At 40.9% G+C, this 14,931-nt stretch overlaps 1 protein-coding gene across 1 annotated transcript; it reads left to right on the top strand.

Moving 5' to 3' along the window:
* Positions 1-302: 302 nt before the first annotated feature.
* LOC147330757 (myosin heavy chain, fast skeletal muscle-like) lies at positions 303-11,513 on the top strand. The gene is made up of 40 exons (XM_086294071.1): positions 303-451; positions 895-1,107; positions 1,485-1,628; positions 1,716-1,872; positions 2,077-2,104; positions 2,188-2,299; positions 2,385-2,477; positions 2,561-2,624; positions 2,712-2,810; positions 2,940-3,043; positions 3,146-3,284; positions 3,377-3,495; positions 3,593-3,742; positions 3,867-4,037; positions 4,149-4,455; positions 4,550-4,623; positions 4,700-4,787; positions 4,890-5,007; positions 5,122-5,245; positions 5,341-5,477; positions 5,579-5,834; positions 5,920-6,162; positions 6,249-6,425; positions 6,509-6,654; positions 6,749-6,839; positions 6,916-7,305; positions 7,406-7,532; positions 7,832-7,950; positions 8,037-8,233; positions 8,311-8,494; positions 8,573-8,738; positions 8,854-8,978; positions 9,236-9,544; positions 9,639-9,842; positions 9,931-10,056; positions 10,170-10,340; positions 10,436-10,540; positions 10,631-10,726; positions 10,840-10,971; positions 11,493-11,513. Exons 2-40 carry the CDS (start codon positions 907-909, stop codon positions 11,511-11,513), a joined length of 5,814 nt encoding a protein of 1,937 aa, XP_086150197.1. The 5' UTR covers positions 303-451; positions 895-906.
* Positions 11,514-14,931: the final 3,418 nt, after the last annotated feature.

Genomic DNA, 14,931 nt, shown 5'->3' with positions numbered 1-14,931 from the left:
GACAACTAAAAAGTGAAAGAGCCTGTTGATCAGTGACGAACGACGACAGGGGACAGAGAGGAGGCAAAAATACTCAAGGAAATAGCACAAAACAACCTGACCAAATAAAGGAGGCCATTTCTGCTGAGTGAACACTGATCTCCCTATATAAGAAGGAAGGCTGGACACCCACAAGGACTGCCAAACCTCCAGTCAAGGTGAGTGACTTACAGTCTTTTATTAGCAGGAGGAGAGCCAGCAGCTTAATGAACAATGCAGGGCATGATCATTTACTGCCAGAGACAGGACCGCTGTGCTAATGCCAGGACTTTACTGCAGACCGAGTGCCTTTTTATTTATTTTATTAGTTTAATTACACTTATTCATTTGAACAATTTATCTTTTCTTTTTCTTCATCAGAACCCTCACAGGACCATCAACAGCTGTTTTTTTTCTGAAGGGAGGGGAAAAGGTAATTGCTTTCCATGTTTATCAAAAGACACTTTTAATTAATAGCATTGTTTATATGCTGTAAATGAGACTTTGATGCTTGAATATCCAGCTGTTCGTTTAGCATTTTGTGAGATGGCTTACAAATCAATTAACAGAGTTCACGTTGAGGCTTCTCACTTTATTAACATGTTTGAATCATTGAATAAAGATGAGAAATTGTTAGTTTTGTTCAGTGCCTAGTGCCTTTTACCTCTTAATATTTTAATATTTTGGAGCAGATATAGGCAGTCGTGGGTTACACACAGATTGGAGTGTTTGTTACAAAGTATTTTAAACACAGTCCAGCTGTCACTTCATTTGACATCCACAACAGCTTCAGGATTCTTTATCCTCGTGCAGTACTGTCTTGCCATCATGAGCGAGAAGAAATAATGACTGTTGTCTTGTTTTACTTACTTGCAGTAAAGAGTCATCATGGGAGACGCAGACATGGAGTGTTTTGGCGCGGCGGCCATGTACCTCCGCAAGCCAGAAAGAGAGCGCATTGAAGCCCAGAACGCTCCATTTGATGCTAAAACAGCATACTTTGTGACTGAGCCCAAAGAAATGTACCTCAAGGGGAAACTTATTAAGAGAGAGGGCGGCAAAGCCACCGTGGACACTCTGTGCGGGAAGGTGAGAGTGCCTTGACTCTGCAAAACCTTTTTTATTATTATTGTAGTGTAAATGATATAGAGCCGAGCTGCATGAGCCAGACTACTTGATTGAGTGGGTGAGTTCAAATATCTGAGTGCAACAGCTGCACTGATGCTAGTGTGGTCTCAGGAATGAAGGCCTCAGGATTGTATTCATGTTAGAAAAAAATAACTAAGCAGCACAGCTTCATTTTCAGCTAAAATAAAACAGAATAGCAGGAAATGAATTATGTGCACGTGTTGTTTTTCTGACCTCTAAGGGAATAGATAAACTGATTGTCTTTGCTTGTTTAATAAGTTTGGACCACTTGCCCACTGATATCTGTGCCACTAATTTTTTTTTTGTCTGTGCGTTAGACTATCACCGTGAAAGAAGATGAAGTCTTCCCCATGAACCCTCCAAAGTTCGATAAGATTGAGGACATGGCCATGATGACCCACCTCAGTGAGCCTACTGTGCTGTATAACCTCAAAGAGCGCTATGCAGCATGGATGATCTACGTGAGTTGATCAGAACTCCATAGCTGATACTCGTGCTCACGACAAAAGGAAGATATGCATCATAAATGATCCTCTCTGACTCCACAGACCTACTCTGGGCTGTTCTGCGTCACTGTGAACCCCTACAAGTGGCTCCCAGTGTATGATTCAGGGGTTGTGGCAGGATACAGGGGCAAGAAGAGAATTGAGGCTCCACCCCACATCTTCTCCATCTCTGATAACGCCTATCAGTTCATGCTCCAAGGTATGAAGCATGTGTCGCAGCACTTTGCATGTGATACCAGGCTCATATAACAAGAGAGGAACAATTTATAAGTTTTGAACTTACCTTGTGGAGTAGTAGTAAAGATAAAATAACTTACATATACACATTAAGCTCTAATAGTGGGTCACCGCATTACTGTTAATATAAATGATGGCCAATATCTTTGTTACTGTTTCTCCACAGACCGTGAGAATCAGTCCATCCTTATCACGTAAGTTTCTTTTTTAGAATTCAGCAAATGATTACCCAGTGCAAGGGGGTTTTCTTGCTAATGAGGTGTTTTTGTGACTACAGTGGAGAATCTGGTGCAGGAAAGACTGTCAACACTAAGCGTGTCATCCAGTACTTTGCGACAATCGCAGTGGCTGGAGGAAAGAAAACCGAGCAAGTCCCTGGAAAAATGCAGGTAAGTCATGCAATGTGTTTTCAATTATGTATATGAAAATAAAGAAATACACAAAATGCAAACATGTGTCATTTTAAACTTTCAGGGGTCCCTTGAGGATCAAATCATTGCAGCGAATCCACTGCTGGAGGCTTATGGTAATGCCAAAACAGTGAGGAATGACAACTCATCCCGTTTTGTAAGTGTCTATTAATTAAGCCTTTCTAAATAAAATATAATTAAAAAAATCATCATACTAATCCAGTCTTTTCTTTTTAAAAGGGTAAATTCATCAGAATCCATTTTGGCACAACTGGGAAATTGGCCTCAGCTGACATTGAAACATGTGAGGCTACAAATGATCAAGCACATCCTTCGTCTCTGTCCTGTTAGCCTATGGACTTTCTTATCCTCATCCTGATTTGTTTTACAGATCTGCTGGAGAAGTCTCGCGTGACGTTCCAGCTCTCTGCTGAGAGGAGCTACCATATCTTCTATCAGCTCACAACAGGCCACAAACCTGAGCTCATCGGTTAGAGAATAATAATGAAAATATCTCAGTTTTTCCATAGCTTGTAAACAACAATATATAACATATATGTGTTGTTTCTCTGTATTGTATAGCGTATTATATTGACATGTATTTTTTTGTTTTCTTTAGAGGCTCTCCTGATCACCACAAACCCATACGACTATCCCATGATCAGTCAGGGTGAAATCACTGTCAAGAGTATCAATGACGTTGAAGAATTCATCGCTACTGATGTAAGAAAATGATTAAATATAGGTTACTATAAAAAAAACAATTAGGACTGTATTAAATGAAAGAGCTTTGTGTGAATGACTTATTTATTTTAATATACCTAGACTGCCATTGACATCCTGGGCTTCACCGCAGAGGAGAAAATTAGCATGTATAAACTGACCGGAGCTGCGATGCAACACGGAAACATGAAGTTCAAGCAGAAGCAGCGAGAAGAGCAGGCTGAGCCAGATGGCACTGAGGGTATGTTGGACCTTAAAAAATTTTTTTTTTAGTATGAAACAAACTAAAAACACTATTGCTAATTGTCCTACTGCCTTTCTCTCTACTCTCAGTCGCGGATAAAATCGCCTACCTTATGGGCCTGAACTCATCTGACTTGCTTAAGGCACTGTGCTACCCAAGAGTCAAAGTTGGAAACGAGTTTGTGACTAAGGGTCAGACTGTCCCGCAGGTGAAATATCCTAATCCATCCCGTTTTTACCACTTTAACAGTTTATTTGTGTGACATTCTCTCATGCTTTGTCTTTGTTGTCGATCTGTAAAATCAGGTCAACAACGCCGTCTCGGCGCTCTGCAAGTCCGTTTATGAGAAAATGTTCTTGTGGATGGTCGTCAGAATCAACGAGATGTTGGACACAAAGCAGCCGAGACAGTTCTTCATCGGTGTGCTCGACATTGCTGGATTCGAAATCTTTGATGTAAGTCAGCCGGAAATAGCACCGTTTTATACCTTTGTTATTGAAACATTTCTTGCAAGAAGCTTTGCTTTGGACAGATTTTAATGATGAGTTTAATATAATAAGGATTTTTTTCCCTTTTCAGTTCAACAGCCTGGAACAGCTGTGCATCAACTTCACCAATGAAAAACTGCAACAGTTTTTCAACCATCACATGTTTGTCCTGGAGCAAGAAGAGTACAAGAAAGAGGGCATTGAATGGGAGTTCATTGACTTTGGCATGGACTTGGCTGCCTGCATTGAGCTTATTGAGAAGGTGAAGACACTTTGTGTTTTTTTTACCACATGAACTCTGTACTGTGTGTTGATAAAAACAGAAATCAGTCTGAAGCCTTGAAATAATTTGCTTCATGTTTCATCCTGGCAGCCAATGGGCATCTTCTCCATCCTTGAAGAGGAGTGCATTGTCCCCAAGGCAACAGACATGACCTTCAAGAGCAAACTCTATGACCAGCATGTTGGCAAAAGTGCCCCCTTCCAGAAACCAAAGCCTGCCAAAGGCAAAGCTGAGGCCCACTTCTCCCTGGTGCACTATGCTGGTACTGTTGACTACAATGTTAATGGCTGGCTGGAGAAGAACAAAGACCCCCTGAACGACTCTGTGGTACAGCTCTACCAGAAGTCTTCAACAAAGCTGTTGGCTTTCCTGTATGCGTCTCATGCCGGTTCCGAAGGTATCAATTGTAATTTCTCCACAGTTTTTTAGATATTAAAAATGCATTGCCATTTCTTGCTTTAATCATTTCACTGTAACTGTCCCACTGACAGCTGAGGGCGGTGGTGGCAAGAAAGGTGGCAAAAAGAAGGGTGGCTCCTTCCAGACGGTGTCTGCATTGTTCAGGGTAAGATGTGGAAGAATCACTTACTAGAGATACTTGTCATTTATTTTGTTAACTCAATGCTGTTTTAATGCTTCAGGAGAATCTGGGCAAGCTGATGACCAACCTGAGGAGCACTCATCCTCACTTTGTGCGCTGCTTGATTCCCAATGAGTCAAAGACGCCAGGTACATGGCTGAAAGAAATCAAACCTGTGATGTGCTTTCACTGTTTCACATTTTCATTCTGTCACTCTTGTCAAAATGTGTTTATTTAATGACATATTACAGGCCTCATGGAGAACTTCCTGGTCATCCACCAGCTGAGGTGTAACGGTGTGCTGGAGGGGATCAGGATCTGCAGGAAAGGGTTCCCCAGCAGAATCCTCTACGGTGACTTCAAGCAGAGGTAACACTGCTAGCATCTTCACTGACAATGAAAGGTTTTTTTTTTATTATTATTACTTTTATTATTATCTTAAAGCCACTGCATCTGACTTGGTGATTGAACTCTTTACTTTAGATACAAGGTATTGAATGCTAGCATCATTCCTGAGGGACAGTTCATTGACAACAAGAAGGCCTCAGAGAAACTTCTGGGATCCATCAACGTGGACCACTCTCAGTACAAGTTTGGTCACACCAAGGTAGAGAAAGAAAAATCTCTCTGGAAAATGCTGTTAATGCTGAAATGTGGAGAATAGTTAACAAATTAAAAATAATTTGTATTAATAACTTTCAGGTGTTCTTCAAAGCCGGTCTGCTGGGAACTCTGGAGGAGATGAGAGACGAGAAGCTGGCTGAGCTGGTCACAATGACTCAGGCTCTCTGCAGAGGTTTCCTCATGAGGCGTGAGTTTGTCAAGATGATGGAGAGGAGGTAAGCTGTCTGTTGCTGACGCTGTAACAGACGTTTGTGAAACCTGCAATTTAATTTGTAAAACAAACATTTTATAACTCGTCCTTTTTTTCTTTTATCAGAGATGCTATTTTCTCCATCCAGTACAACATCCGTTCATTCATGAATGTCAAAACCTGGCCGTGGATGAAGCTGTACTTCAAGATTAAGCCTCTGCTGAAGAGTGCAGAGACGGAGAAAGAGATGGCCGCAATGAAAGAGACCTTTGAAAAGACCAAAGAGGATCTGGCAAAGGCTCTGGCTAAGAAGAAAGAACTGGAGGAAAAGATGGTTTCTCTGCTGCAGGAGAAGAATGACTTACTGTTACAAGTGCAGTCTGTGAGTTCAGTCGCTACCTTGCATGCACAGTGTCTACTGATTATCAAAGAATTAATTTGATTAACAAACTTGTGTTGCCTTTTAGGAAGGTGAAAACCTTGCTGATGCAGAGGAAAGGTGTGAGGGGCTCATTAAAGCAAAAATCCAGCTTGAGGCCAAACTCAAAGAGACAGCTGAGAGACTGGAGGATGAGGAGGAAATGAACGCTGAGCTGACTGCAAAGAAGAGGAAGCTGGAGGACGAGTGCTCTGAGCTGAAGAAGGATATTGATGACTTGGAGCTGACCCTGGCCAAAGTGGAAAAGGAGAAACATGCCACTGAGAACAAGGTCATACTCCCTCTTTTAACAATGTATTGTTTTGTTAAGTGTTGCGAAAATCATTTGTAAGTTTATATTCATGTCAACTTCTTTAGGTCAAAAACCTCACAGAGGAACTGGCTGCTCAAGATGAGTCCATTGCCAAGCTGAGCAAAGAAAAGAAAGCCCTCCAAGAGGCCCATCAGCAGGTCCTCGATGACCTGCAGGCAGAGGAAGACAAAGTTAACAGTCTGACGAAGGCCAAGACCAAGCTGGAGCAGCAAGTGGACGATGTGAGTATTTTTAAAACTCATCTGAAAACCAACAGTCCACTAATACACTTTCTAAATCCATGAAATATCTCTGTCTTTGGTAGCTTGAAGGTTCCCTGGAGCAAGAAAAGAAGCTTCGCATGGACCTTGAGCGGGCTAAAAGAAAGCTTGAAGGTGACCTTAAACTGGCCCAAGAAACCATCATGGATCTGGAGAACGATAAGCAGCAATCTGATGAGAAAATAAAGAAGTAAGCAAAATGCAATTCATATATATTTATCTGCACTAAAATATTCTCTGATAAATACAACTGTAATATGCCATTATCATTTTTTCCCCTTTAGGAAGGACTTTGAGATTAGCCAGCTCCTGAGTAAGATCGAGGATGAGCAATCTCTGGGACTGCAGTTACAGAAGAAGATAAAGGAACTTCAGGTATAATTAGAAGTATTTACTATAGCAAAAAATCTTCAAATATGTTCAACTTAGCTTAAACTTTTTTGTGTTTTAGGCTCGTATTGAGGAGCTCGAGGAGGAGATTGAGGCTGAACGTGCTGCTCGGGCCAAGGTGGAGAAGCAGAGGTCTGATCTCTCCAGAGAGCTGGAGGAGATCAGTGAGAGACTCGAGGAAGCTGGCGGAGCAACTGCAGCTCAGATTGAGATGAACAAGAAGCGCGAGGCCGAGTTTCAGAAGCTGCGGCGTGATCTCGAAGAGGCCACCCTGCAGCACGAAGCCACCGCCGCAGCTCTCCGCAAGAAGCAGGCTGACAGCGTGGCCGAGCTAGGAGAGCAGATTGATAACCTGCAGAGAGTCAAACAGAAGCTGGAGAAAGAGAAAAGCGAGTACAAGATGGAGATTGATGACCTTGCAAGCAACATGGAGGGTATTGCCAAAGCCAAGGTAATCAGAGCGCTAAACTTGCAAAAGTGGAAAATAAACTGTAATTTTATTATCTATGTATGTATTTATTTATTTGCTAATACATGATTTATTTCATCAGGCAAACCTTGAGAAGATGTGCAGGACATTGGAAGATCAGCTAAATGAGCTCAAGTCAAAGAACGATGAAAATGTTCGTCAGCTGAATGATATCGGTGCACAAAAAGCACGACTTCAGACTGAAAATGGTACGAAACTCACTTCATATGAAAAACATGTTGTGATAGTGGTACTGAGGCAAAATGCAACCAGCAGCGAGATCTGTAACAATGGAAATTCACATACATTTTTACAAGTTAAAAATGTAGTGATGTGGATATTTCTAACCTCATTAGGAATGCTATTCACAAGTTTAGGGTTCATTAAGGTTTTTAATGTCGTTCTTCTTCAGTTGCAACAGCGGAAAATTTATGGTGCATCAGTGTATGCTTATTTCCTGCTCTTGTTGCTGTTGAGTGCTGCTAATAACTAAAAAATCGTTGCTTAGGTGAATATTCACGGCAGATCGAGGAGAAAGAAGCTCTTGTGTCTCAGCTGACCAGAGGCAAACTGGCCTACACTCAGCAAATTGAGGAGCTTAAGAGGCACATAGAGGAGGAAGTCAAGGTAACAGAATTTGAAAACTGTGTGAGAAGAAAAGGCGAAAAAATGTTTTCTGTCAAATATTTATCTGGTTTTTGTTCGGATTATAGGCCAAGAACGCCCTGGCTCATGCTGTCCAGTCAGCTCGGCATGACTGCGACCTCCTCAGGGAGCAGTATGAGGAGGAGCAGGAGGCCAAAGCTGAGCTGCAGCGTTCAATGTCCAAGGCAAACAGCGAGGTGGCTCAGTGGAGGACCAAATATGAAACTGATGCTATTCAGCGCACTGAGGAGCTGGAGGAGGCAAAGTAAGTCTCCAACCTTATATTTTTTCTCGTGTCGTGATTAATATACAGCAAGTCTGAAAATTGAATGTTCTTAACAGGAAAAAGCTCGCCCAGCGTCTCCAGGATGCTGAGGAGTCCATCGAAGCTATGAATGCAAAATGTGCCTCTCTGGAAAAGACCAAACAGAGACTGCAGGGTGAAGTGGAGGACCTGATGATCGACGTGGAGAGAGCTAATGCTCTGGCTGCTAACCTTGACAAGAAGCAGAGAAACTTTGACAAGGTACGGTATTTTTGTTTGTATATAAATATGATGAGAGTTTAAAAGAAAGAGAAACTAAATAGTTTGCTGTATCTTCAGGTTCTTGCAGAGTGGAAACAGAAGTATGAGGAAAGCCAGGCAGAGCTGGAGGGATCTCAGAAGGAGGCTCGTTCTCTCAGCACTGAACTGTTCAAGATGAAAAACTCCTACGAGGAAGCTCTTGATCACCTGGAGACCCTGAAGAGGGAGAACAAGAACCTGCAACGTAAGACCATTAATCCAGTTTTCACCAAGCACTCTGTCAATAAAATACACTTGAGACGAATTTTGAATGTTTAAATCGACCAGTATGCTCATGTACTGAAAATCTGCTTGAACAGAGGAGATATCAGACCTGAGTGAACAACTTGGCGAGACCGGTAAAACCATCCATGAGCTTGAGAAGGGAAAGAAGACAGTGGAAAGTGAGAAGTCAGAAATCCAGACAGCTTTGGAAGAGGCCGAGGTAAAACTGAATCTACGATTCCTGAGCTGAGTTTGGCTTCTGTGCAAAAGAAGTGCATGTTCTGCTCAAACAATTTGAAGCATATCTGTGTGAGATTTATCCTTGAAAAGTATTCGATGCACTATGTCTGAGCTATCTTTTCTTCTTTATTCACCAGTTTGTACACTCAGTACAAACTGTACAAACATTCAGTTTGTATATTTATACTAAAGGAAACGTTGTGTGCTGTAGTTAATATGGTTCACTCTTTTTCAAAGGCTACTCTGGAGCACGAGGAATCCAAGATCCTTCGCATTCAGCTTGAGCTGACCCAAGTCAAGAGTGAAGTTGACAGGAAGGTTGCAGAGAAGGACGAGGAGATTGAACAGATCAAGAGGAACAGCCAGAGAGTGATCGAGTCCATGCAAACTACTCTGGATGCTGAGGTCAGGAGCAGGAATGATGCCCTGAGAATCAAGAAGAAGATGGAGGGAGACCTGAATGAGATGGAGATTCAGCTGAGTCATGCCAACCGCCAGGCAGCTGAATCCCAGAAACAGCTGAGAAATGTGCAGGGACAGCTGAAGGTGGGTCCACTGAAGGATTTGCCCGAACTTTCTAAAATTATCTGAAAAGTAGCTTAAAGTGGGTACTGTTACCTCTTAATGTCGCACATTTCAGGATGCCCAGCTCCATCTTGATGAAGCCATTAGAAGCCAGGAAGACATGAAGGAGCAGGTTGCAATGGTGGAGCGCAGAAACAACCTGATGCAGGCTGAGATCGAGGAGCTGAGAGCTGCACTGGAGCAAACAGAGAGAGGCCGCAAGATTGCTGAACAGGAGCTGGTTGATGCCAGCGAGCGTGTGGGACTGCTGCACTCTCAGGTTAGTTACGATTCAAAAACTTCATATTTTTATAATTTGAAGGGTGAAAGTCCAAATCTGTGATTCATTATCCTGTATTTCCTTTCAGAACACCAGCCTTATCAACACCAAGAAGAAGCTGGAGGCTGATTTCATTCAGATCCAAGGTGAAGTGGAAGATTCTGTCCAGGAGGCCAGAAATGCTGAAGAAAAGGCCAAGAAGGCCATCACTGATGTGAGCCACCCTGATGAATGTCTATAGTGCAGTAGCATTACTCTACCAACTATATTAGTTGGCACAACAATACAAATGACAGTTACAACAATACATATGATATGAAATTTCAGGCTGCCATGATGGCAGAAGAGCTGAAGAAGGAGCAGGACACCAGTGCTCATTTGGAGAGGATGAAGAAGAACCTGGAGGTGACAGTGAAGGACCTGCAGCACCGCCTTGATGAAGCTGAGAACCTGGCCATGAAAGGCGGCAAGAAGCAGCTCCAGAAACTGGAGGCTAGGGTAAAGACCATTTTTCACCAGCATGACCTCAACTGTTTTTTTCACAGTATTTATTTTTGAACTCCCATCATTGTCATACATTGTTCATATTTTAGGTACGTGAGCTTGAATCTGAAGTTGAATCTGAGCAAAGACGAGGAGCTGAAGCTGTCAAAGGTGTTCGCAAGTATGAGAGAAGAGTGAAAGAGCTTACCTATCAGGTAGGAAGGTGTTTTATTTGATTTTGTTGATGCTGGTATCCCGGGAAAGTCCATATGATTACATTTGCTGTGACTTTATGTAAACTGCAGACAGAGGAGGACAAGAAGAATATTGCCAGGCTTCAAGATCTGGTGGATAAGCTGCAGCTGAAAGTGAAGGCCTACAAGAGACAGGCTGAGGAGGCTGTAAGTTAAAATGTTTCACAGTATTAAATACTTTGCTGTTTATGAGTCAGTCATTTATTCTCTGCAGCTTCAGTCTTTATGACAGTTAACTCCATTGTTTTATCTCATTGTAGGAGGAGCAAGCCAATACTCACATTTCAAGGCTGAGGAAGGTTCAGCACGAGCTGGAGGAAGCTCAGGAGCGCGCTGACATCGCTGAGTCCCAGGTCAACAAGCTGAGGGCTAAGAGTCGTGAAATTGGAAAAGTAAGTAATACGTAAAATTCATGCATTCATAATTGATTTTTCCCTAATTATGAAATTTCAAACTTCTCAGGTGAAATTATTAGTCAAGTTATTTTTGCTTAATTTCTGACACACACACACAGACAATTGTGTACATAAACAAACACTCTCTAAACACTCAGAGATTGTGTTTTGCTTTAAAATCTTCATGATGTCAAAGAAAGCAGGTATACCTAAGCTGTCACTGTAAACTTCACCCATCAAATCTTCTAAATGTGAGGGGCAGCCAATCAGAAGAAAGCCAGCTTAAAGGCAGGGGGAAAGGAGCTAAAATGGTTATGTTTCAGACAAATAATAAACTGTGTATAAGATAAATGGGTATTATCTTAAATAATGAACAACTAAAACACAGTACTGGAAATGATCAAAAAAGGTCTCTTTAAAGACAGAATATTTTCTCTGTCTTCACAGGGACAAAGTCTTCCTTCCACAGTTTGAGTGAACTTATCGTGTGTGTGTGTGTGTTTTTCTGTCTGTTTCAGGGAAAGGAAGCTGAAGAATAAGCTGCAACTTCTATGAGAGACTCAAATGAGAATCATAAAATATGATTTTTCGTTGAAATGCTCTCATTAAATGTTGTTGACTTGGCGAGTCTGCTGTCTTTAAACGTTCCACAATAAAAACAAAATCCTTCAAATCTGAGTGTCTTCATAGTTTTTATTGGATATATTATATTATATTATATTATATTATATTATATTATATTATATTATATTATATTATATTATATTATATTTGGTGCCTTGTTTTTTGAGACTGGAATCTAGTCAGTAAAAGTAAGGGAAAAAATGCATAAGGTCAGGCATCGCACAAGAGAGGTCAAGAAGAGAGTCCAGGCAGGATGGAGCGGGTGGAGATGAGTGTGACGGGTGATTAGTGACAGAAGGGTAACAAGTGGTTTAAAGAGAGTTAGAGAGGTAAGGCTGAGATGGTTTGGGTTTGCAGAGGATCTATTAGATGGGGGATGTTGAATATAAGGGAAGAGGAAAAGAACAGAGGAAATTCATGGATGTAATGAAGGACACCACGCGGATGGTTGGTGTGACAGAGGAGGATGCTAGTGATAGCGTGAGATGGAGATGATCTGCTCTCGTTATCTCTGTATTACACATATTTACTTTTTTTTTATTCCACAAGTGTAAACCCACAAGTTGTGGTTGAAGGAGCAGCAAAGCATCAGATAGCTTTTTAACTTTGTATATCATGTCATGTCTAAACTTCTTCAGACATTTTATGCGAAAAGTAACGAAACACATCACCACTGTCTGCATCGTACCTGCACAGCCTTCCTCTCATTGAGCATGCTGCTAATGCTGATGTATTTCTCCTGCACAGCAGTGAAAAATATTATTCTAAAATGTCAGCAGACACATGCTGAGTTCAACTGTACAGTGTCTTTAGATATGAACCTTTTAAGATGGGGTGTGGTGCGTTGCTGTTTTTTCTAACACCAAATTATTTAGTCAAGTCCTCTGGGGCAAGGCATATGTTTCCTCTTCAGGGACCATTGTCATTAATATATCCTGACAGCTGCCTCCTCCCCTCCTCTCAGTGCACCTGTTTGTTCCTGAATATATGGCACCATGTGAGATTCTTTACATGCCTACTTATTGTTAGAGGTCTTATTTAACTACACACAGGGAACAGTCTGGTATTGTATGAGTCTTAGCTCCCTACACTTTGTTTTTTATGTCTCTTTTTCATTCTTATTGCTTAAATATCAACTGACACAGCCAAGCACGGTGTGTTACTGTAACATTTTTCTCCAAATAACTTTAAAATCTTTCAAATCAAGCTTGAACTTTGCTCCAAAATCACTGTATCAATATTAGTATAGGTATTGAAGTCACCAAGAAATCGCCACACCAACCACTGAACGGCTCTCTGTCAGTGTGCTACACAAATTTCAGTCATTATCCCATCAAAATCACAGTATTTCTGACCACAAATAAAACCCTTTAAAAACAACCAGCCACACAATATTTCATTGAGAGGATACATGCCTTCAACACCTAAAAACCTAAAAAAAAAAGAAAAAAGAAAAGAAATACACACTCATCTGGTACTAAAACAGTTTCCAGTTCCCATCTTTCGTTAACTGTAATTAGAAGCGGTTTTACCCGGATTAGGTCCACTTCTGCAGCAAACCTACATCAGTCCCCGTCTCCCACGAACGCCTCGTCTGTTCTGTGTCTCCTAAGTTCAACTTATGTCCAACAAACTCATGAGCTCTGCTGGATAAATCCAACATGATGTTTTAAATTGACAATAATTCAAACTCCTTTGCCAAACACTGATCCACTGACATCATATCTAATTCGGATGGTGTATTTCTCCTTAAGCCACATAACAAGGCACAATGCCAGGTGGATGGAAGGTATCACTTTTCCAAACAAGACTAGTAAGAGTTGCTGGGTAGGACGGCTGATTTACTGAATCATAGAAGCATCAACAACCTCTATCCGGAGGTTTTAGTGTCAGCGACAGATCTCAGCCTACTGTTTGATATCCTCTCTAAATGAAGTTAGAAAAAATCACCATGATTAGTTTCCAAGCAGCTTAACTCTTGGATTACTTTTCTGGTTCTCATCAGTCCCCTCAAAATTATTGATGCGATCCTAAACAGCTGACAGAATTTTTTCTGCATCAGATAACAGAGGAACCGCTCAGTGGCTCAACTGAAGTTATTATACAGCAGCATCACCACGGTCTAAAAAGAGTACACAGTGCCTGAATCCACAGAAGACCGTGAAAAAGAAAATAGAAAATCAGTACACCAATTTCAATTCAAGGTTGTTTTTTGTTGTTGTTTTTTGGATGTCATAAAAAAAATCATCTGTTGCTTACTAGAGTCTAAAATGATTTAAATACAACCTTGGATGAATAACACACAACATATTATACTATGTGAATATTAACAAATCTAAGCCAAAATACAAATTTAAAGTCTTGCTGCTTCTGTAAGAATCAAGAGGGTAAGCAGCAGTAATTGTAATAAAAAGAAAATAACCATCTAGACCAGCTGTTGTGTTAACACAATAGGAGAAAAGCAGTGATCTTAAAGGAGCAGCTGTTGCTGTCTATCAGTCCAGAAAGGCTTATAAGCCCAAGTCCATCACTCTACAGTGAGCTGTGCAGAAATGAACCTCAGTGTACTTAAACATAGAGGAGTGGAAAGAGGAATGGGGCAAAAGTCCTGCACAATGATGTGAGAGACTGATTAAAAAGTCATAAAGAAAATCGTGACTTCAGGTTTCTGCTACTGAACTGGGTTCAACTTTGATTTTTACACGCTGCTTAATCATTTTTGATTAGCTTTGTTTAAATAATCAGTGACATTGTGTCATTATTTATTTATTATTTATCTGAGGTGTAATTTAATTATTGTACAACCTGGTGAGGACCTTTTAAACCTATGCAAGCGGGTGTATTTTGCTTTGTTTGTTCCACTTTTTTCTATTTCTAATTATATCTGTCATTTTGAAATTTGATACCAGCGACATGTCTCTAAAAAGATGAGGTAGGGGCATTAGGGCGCATAACATGGGTAACTTACACATCAATGAAAGGCCCATTGATACCCTGTCATATGTAATACATCTCTATTAGGTGGTGCAGGTATTATAAAATGAAATGTATGAGATGGGACTTCCCTGTCCCATGTTTTTAACTTGTTGCAATCAAAATCATGCTTGCCAATTTCAGCTGTTAATATGTTGTTTTTGCACCAAGATTTAAATAATTTACAAATCACTTTGTTCATTTTAGTAACATTTTGTAACTTTTTGCACATCTCCTTGATAAGGGATTATAAAGAGCTGCAGTGTGTAAATCTTTGCATTATAATAGTGTGCTGAAGTGTGAGGGTCACCCAACGAAAATAACAAATGAGCGAAGAAAAAGTACCAATCAGAGCTGAAG

Source organism: Aulonocara sp. 'chitande type north' Nkhata Bay, linkage group LG5 (genome assembly GCF_057382095.1).
Source record: "Aulonocara sp. 'chitande type north' Nkhata Bay isolate Kocher_YH1m ecotype deep benthic linkage group LG5, A_spYH_male_GT1.1, whole genome shotgun sequence".
NCBI lineage: Eukaryota > Metazoa > Chordata > Actinopteri > Cichliformes > Cichlidae > Aulonocara > Aulonocara sp. 'chitande type north' Nkhata Bay.
The sequence above is the reverse complement of the archived record's forward strand: the minus strand, read 5'-3'. Positions and strand labels throughout refer to the sequence as shown.

What these genes read in the sequence shown, in the direction of transcription:
- LOC147330757 (XM_086294071.1), top strand. Translation starts at nt 907, where the DNA reads ATGGGAGACGCAGACATGGAGTGTTTTGGCGCGGCGGCCATGTACCTC. An exon ending in TGAGCCAGATGGCACTGAGG is followed by an intron (nt 3,285 to 3,376) that starts GTATGTTGGACC and finishes CTCTACTCTCAG; the next exon opens with TCGCGGATAAAATCGCCTAC. An exon ending in AACATGCCACTGAGAACAAG is followed by an intron (nt 6,163 to 6,248) that starts GTCATACTCCCT and finishes CAACTTCTTTAG; the next exon opens with GTCAAAAACCTCACAGAGGA.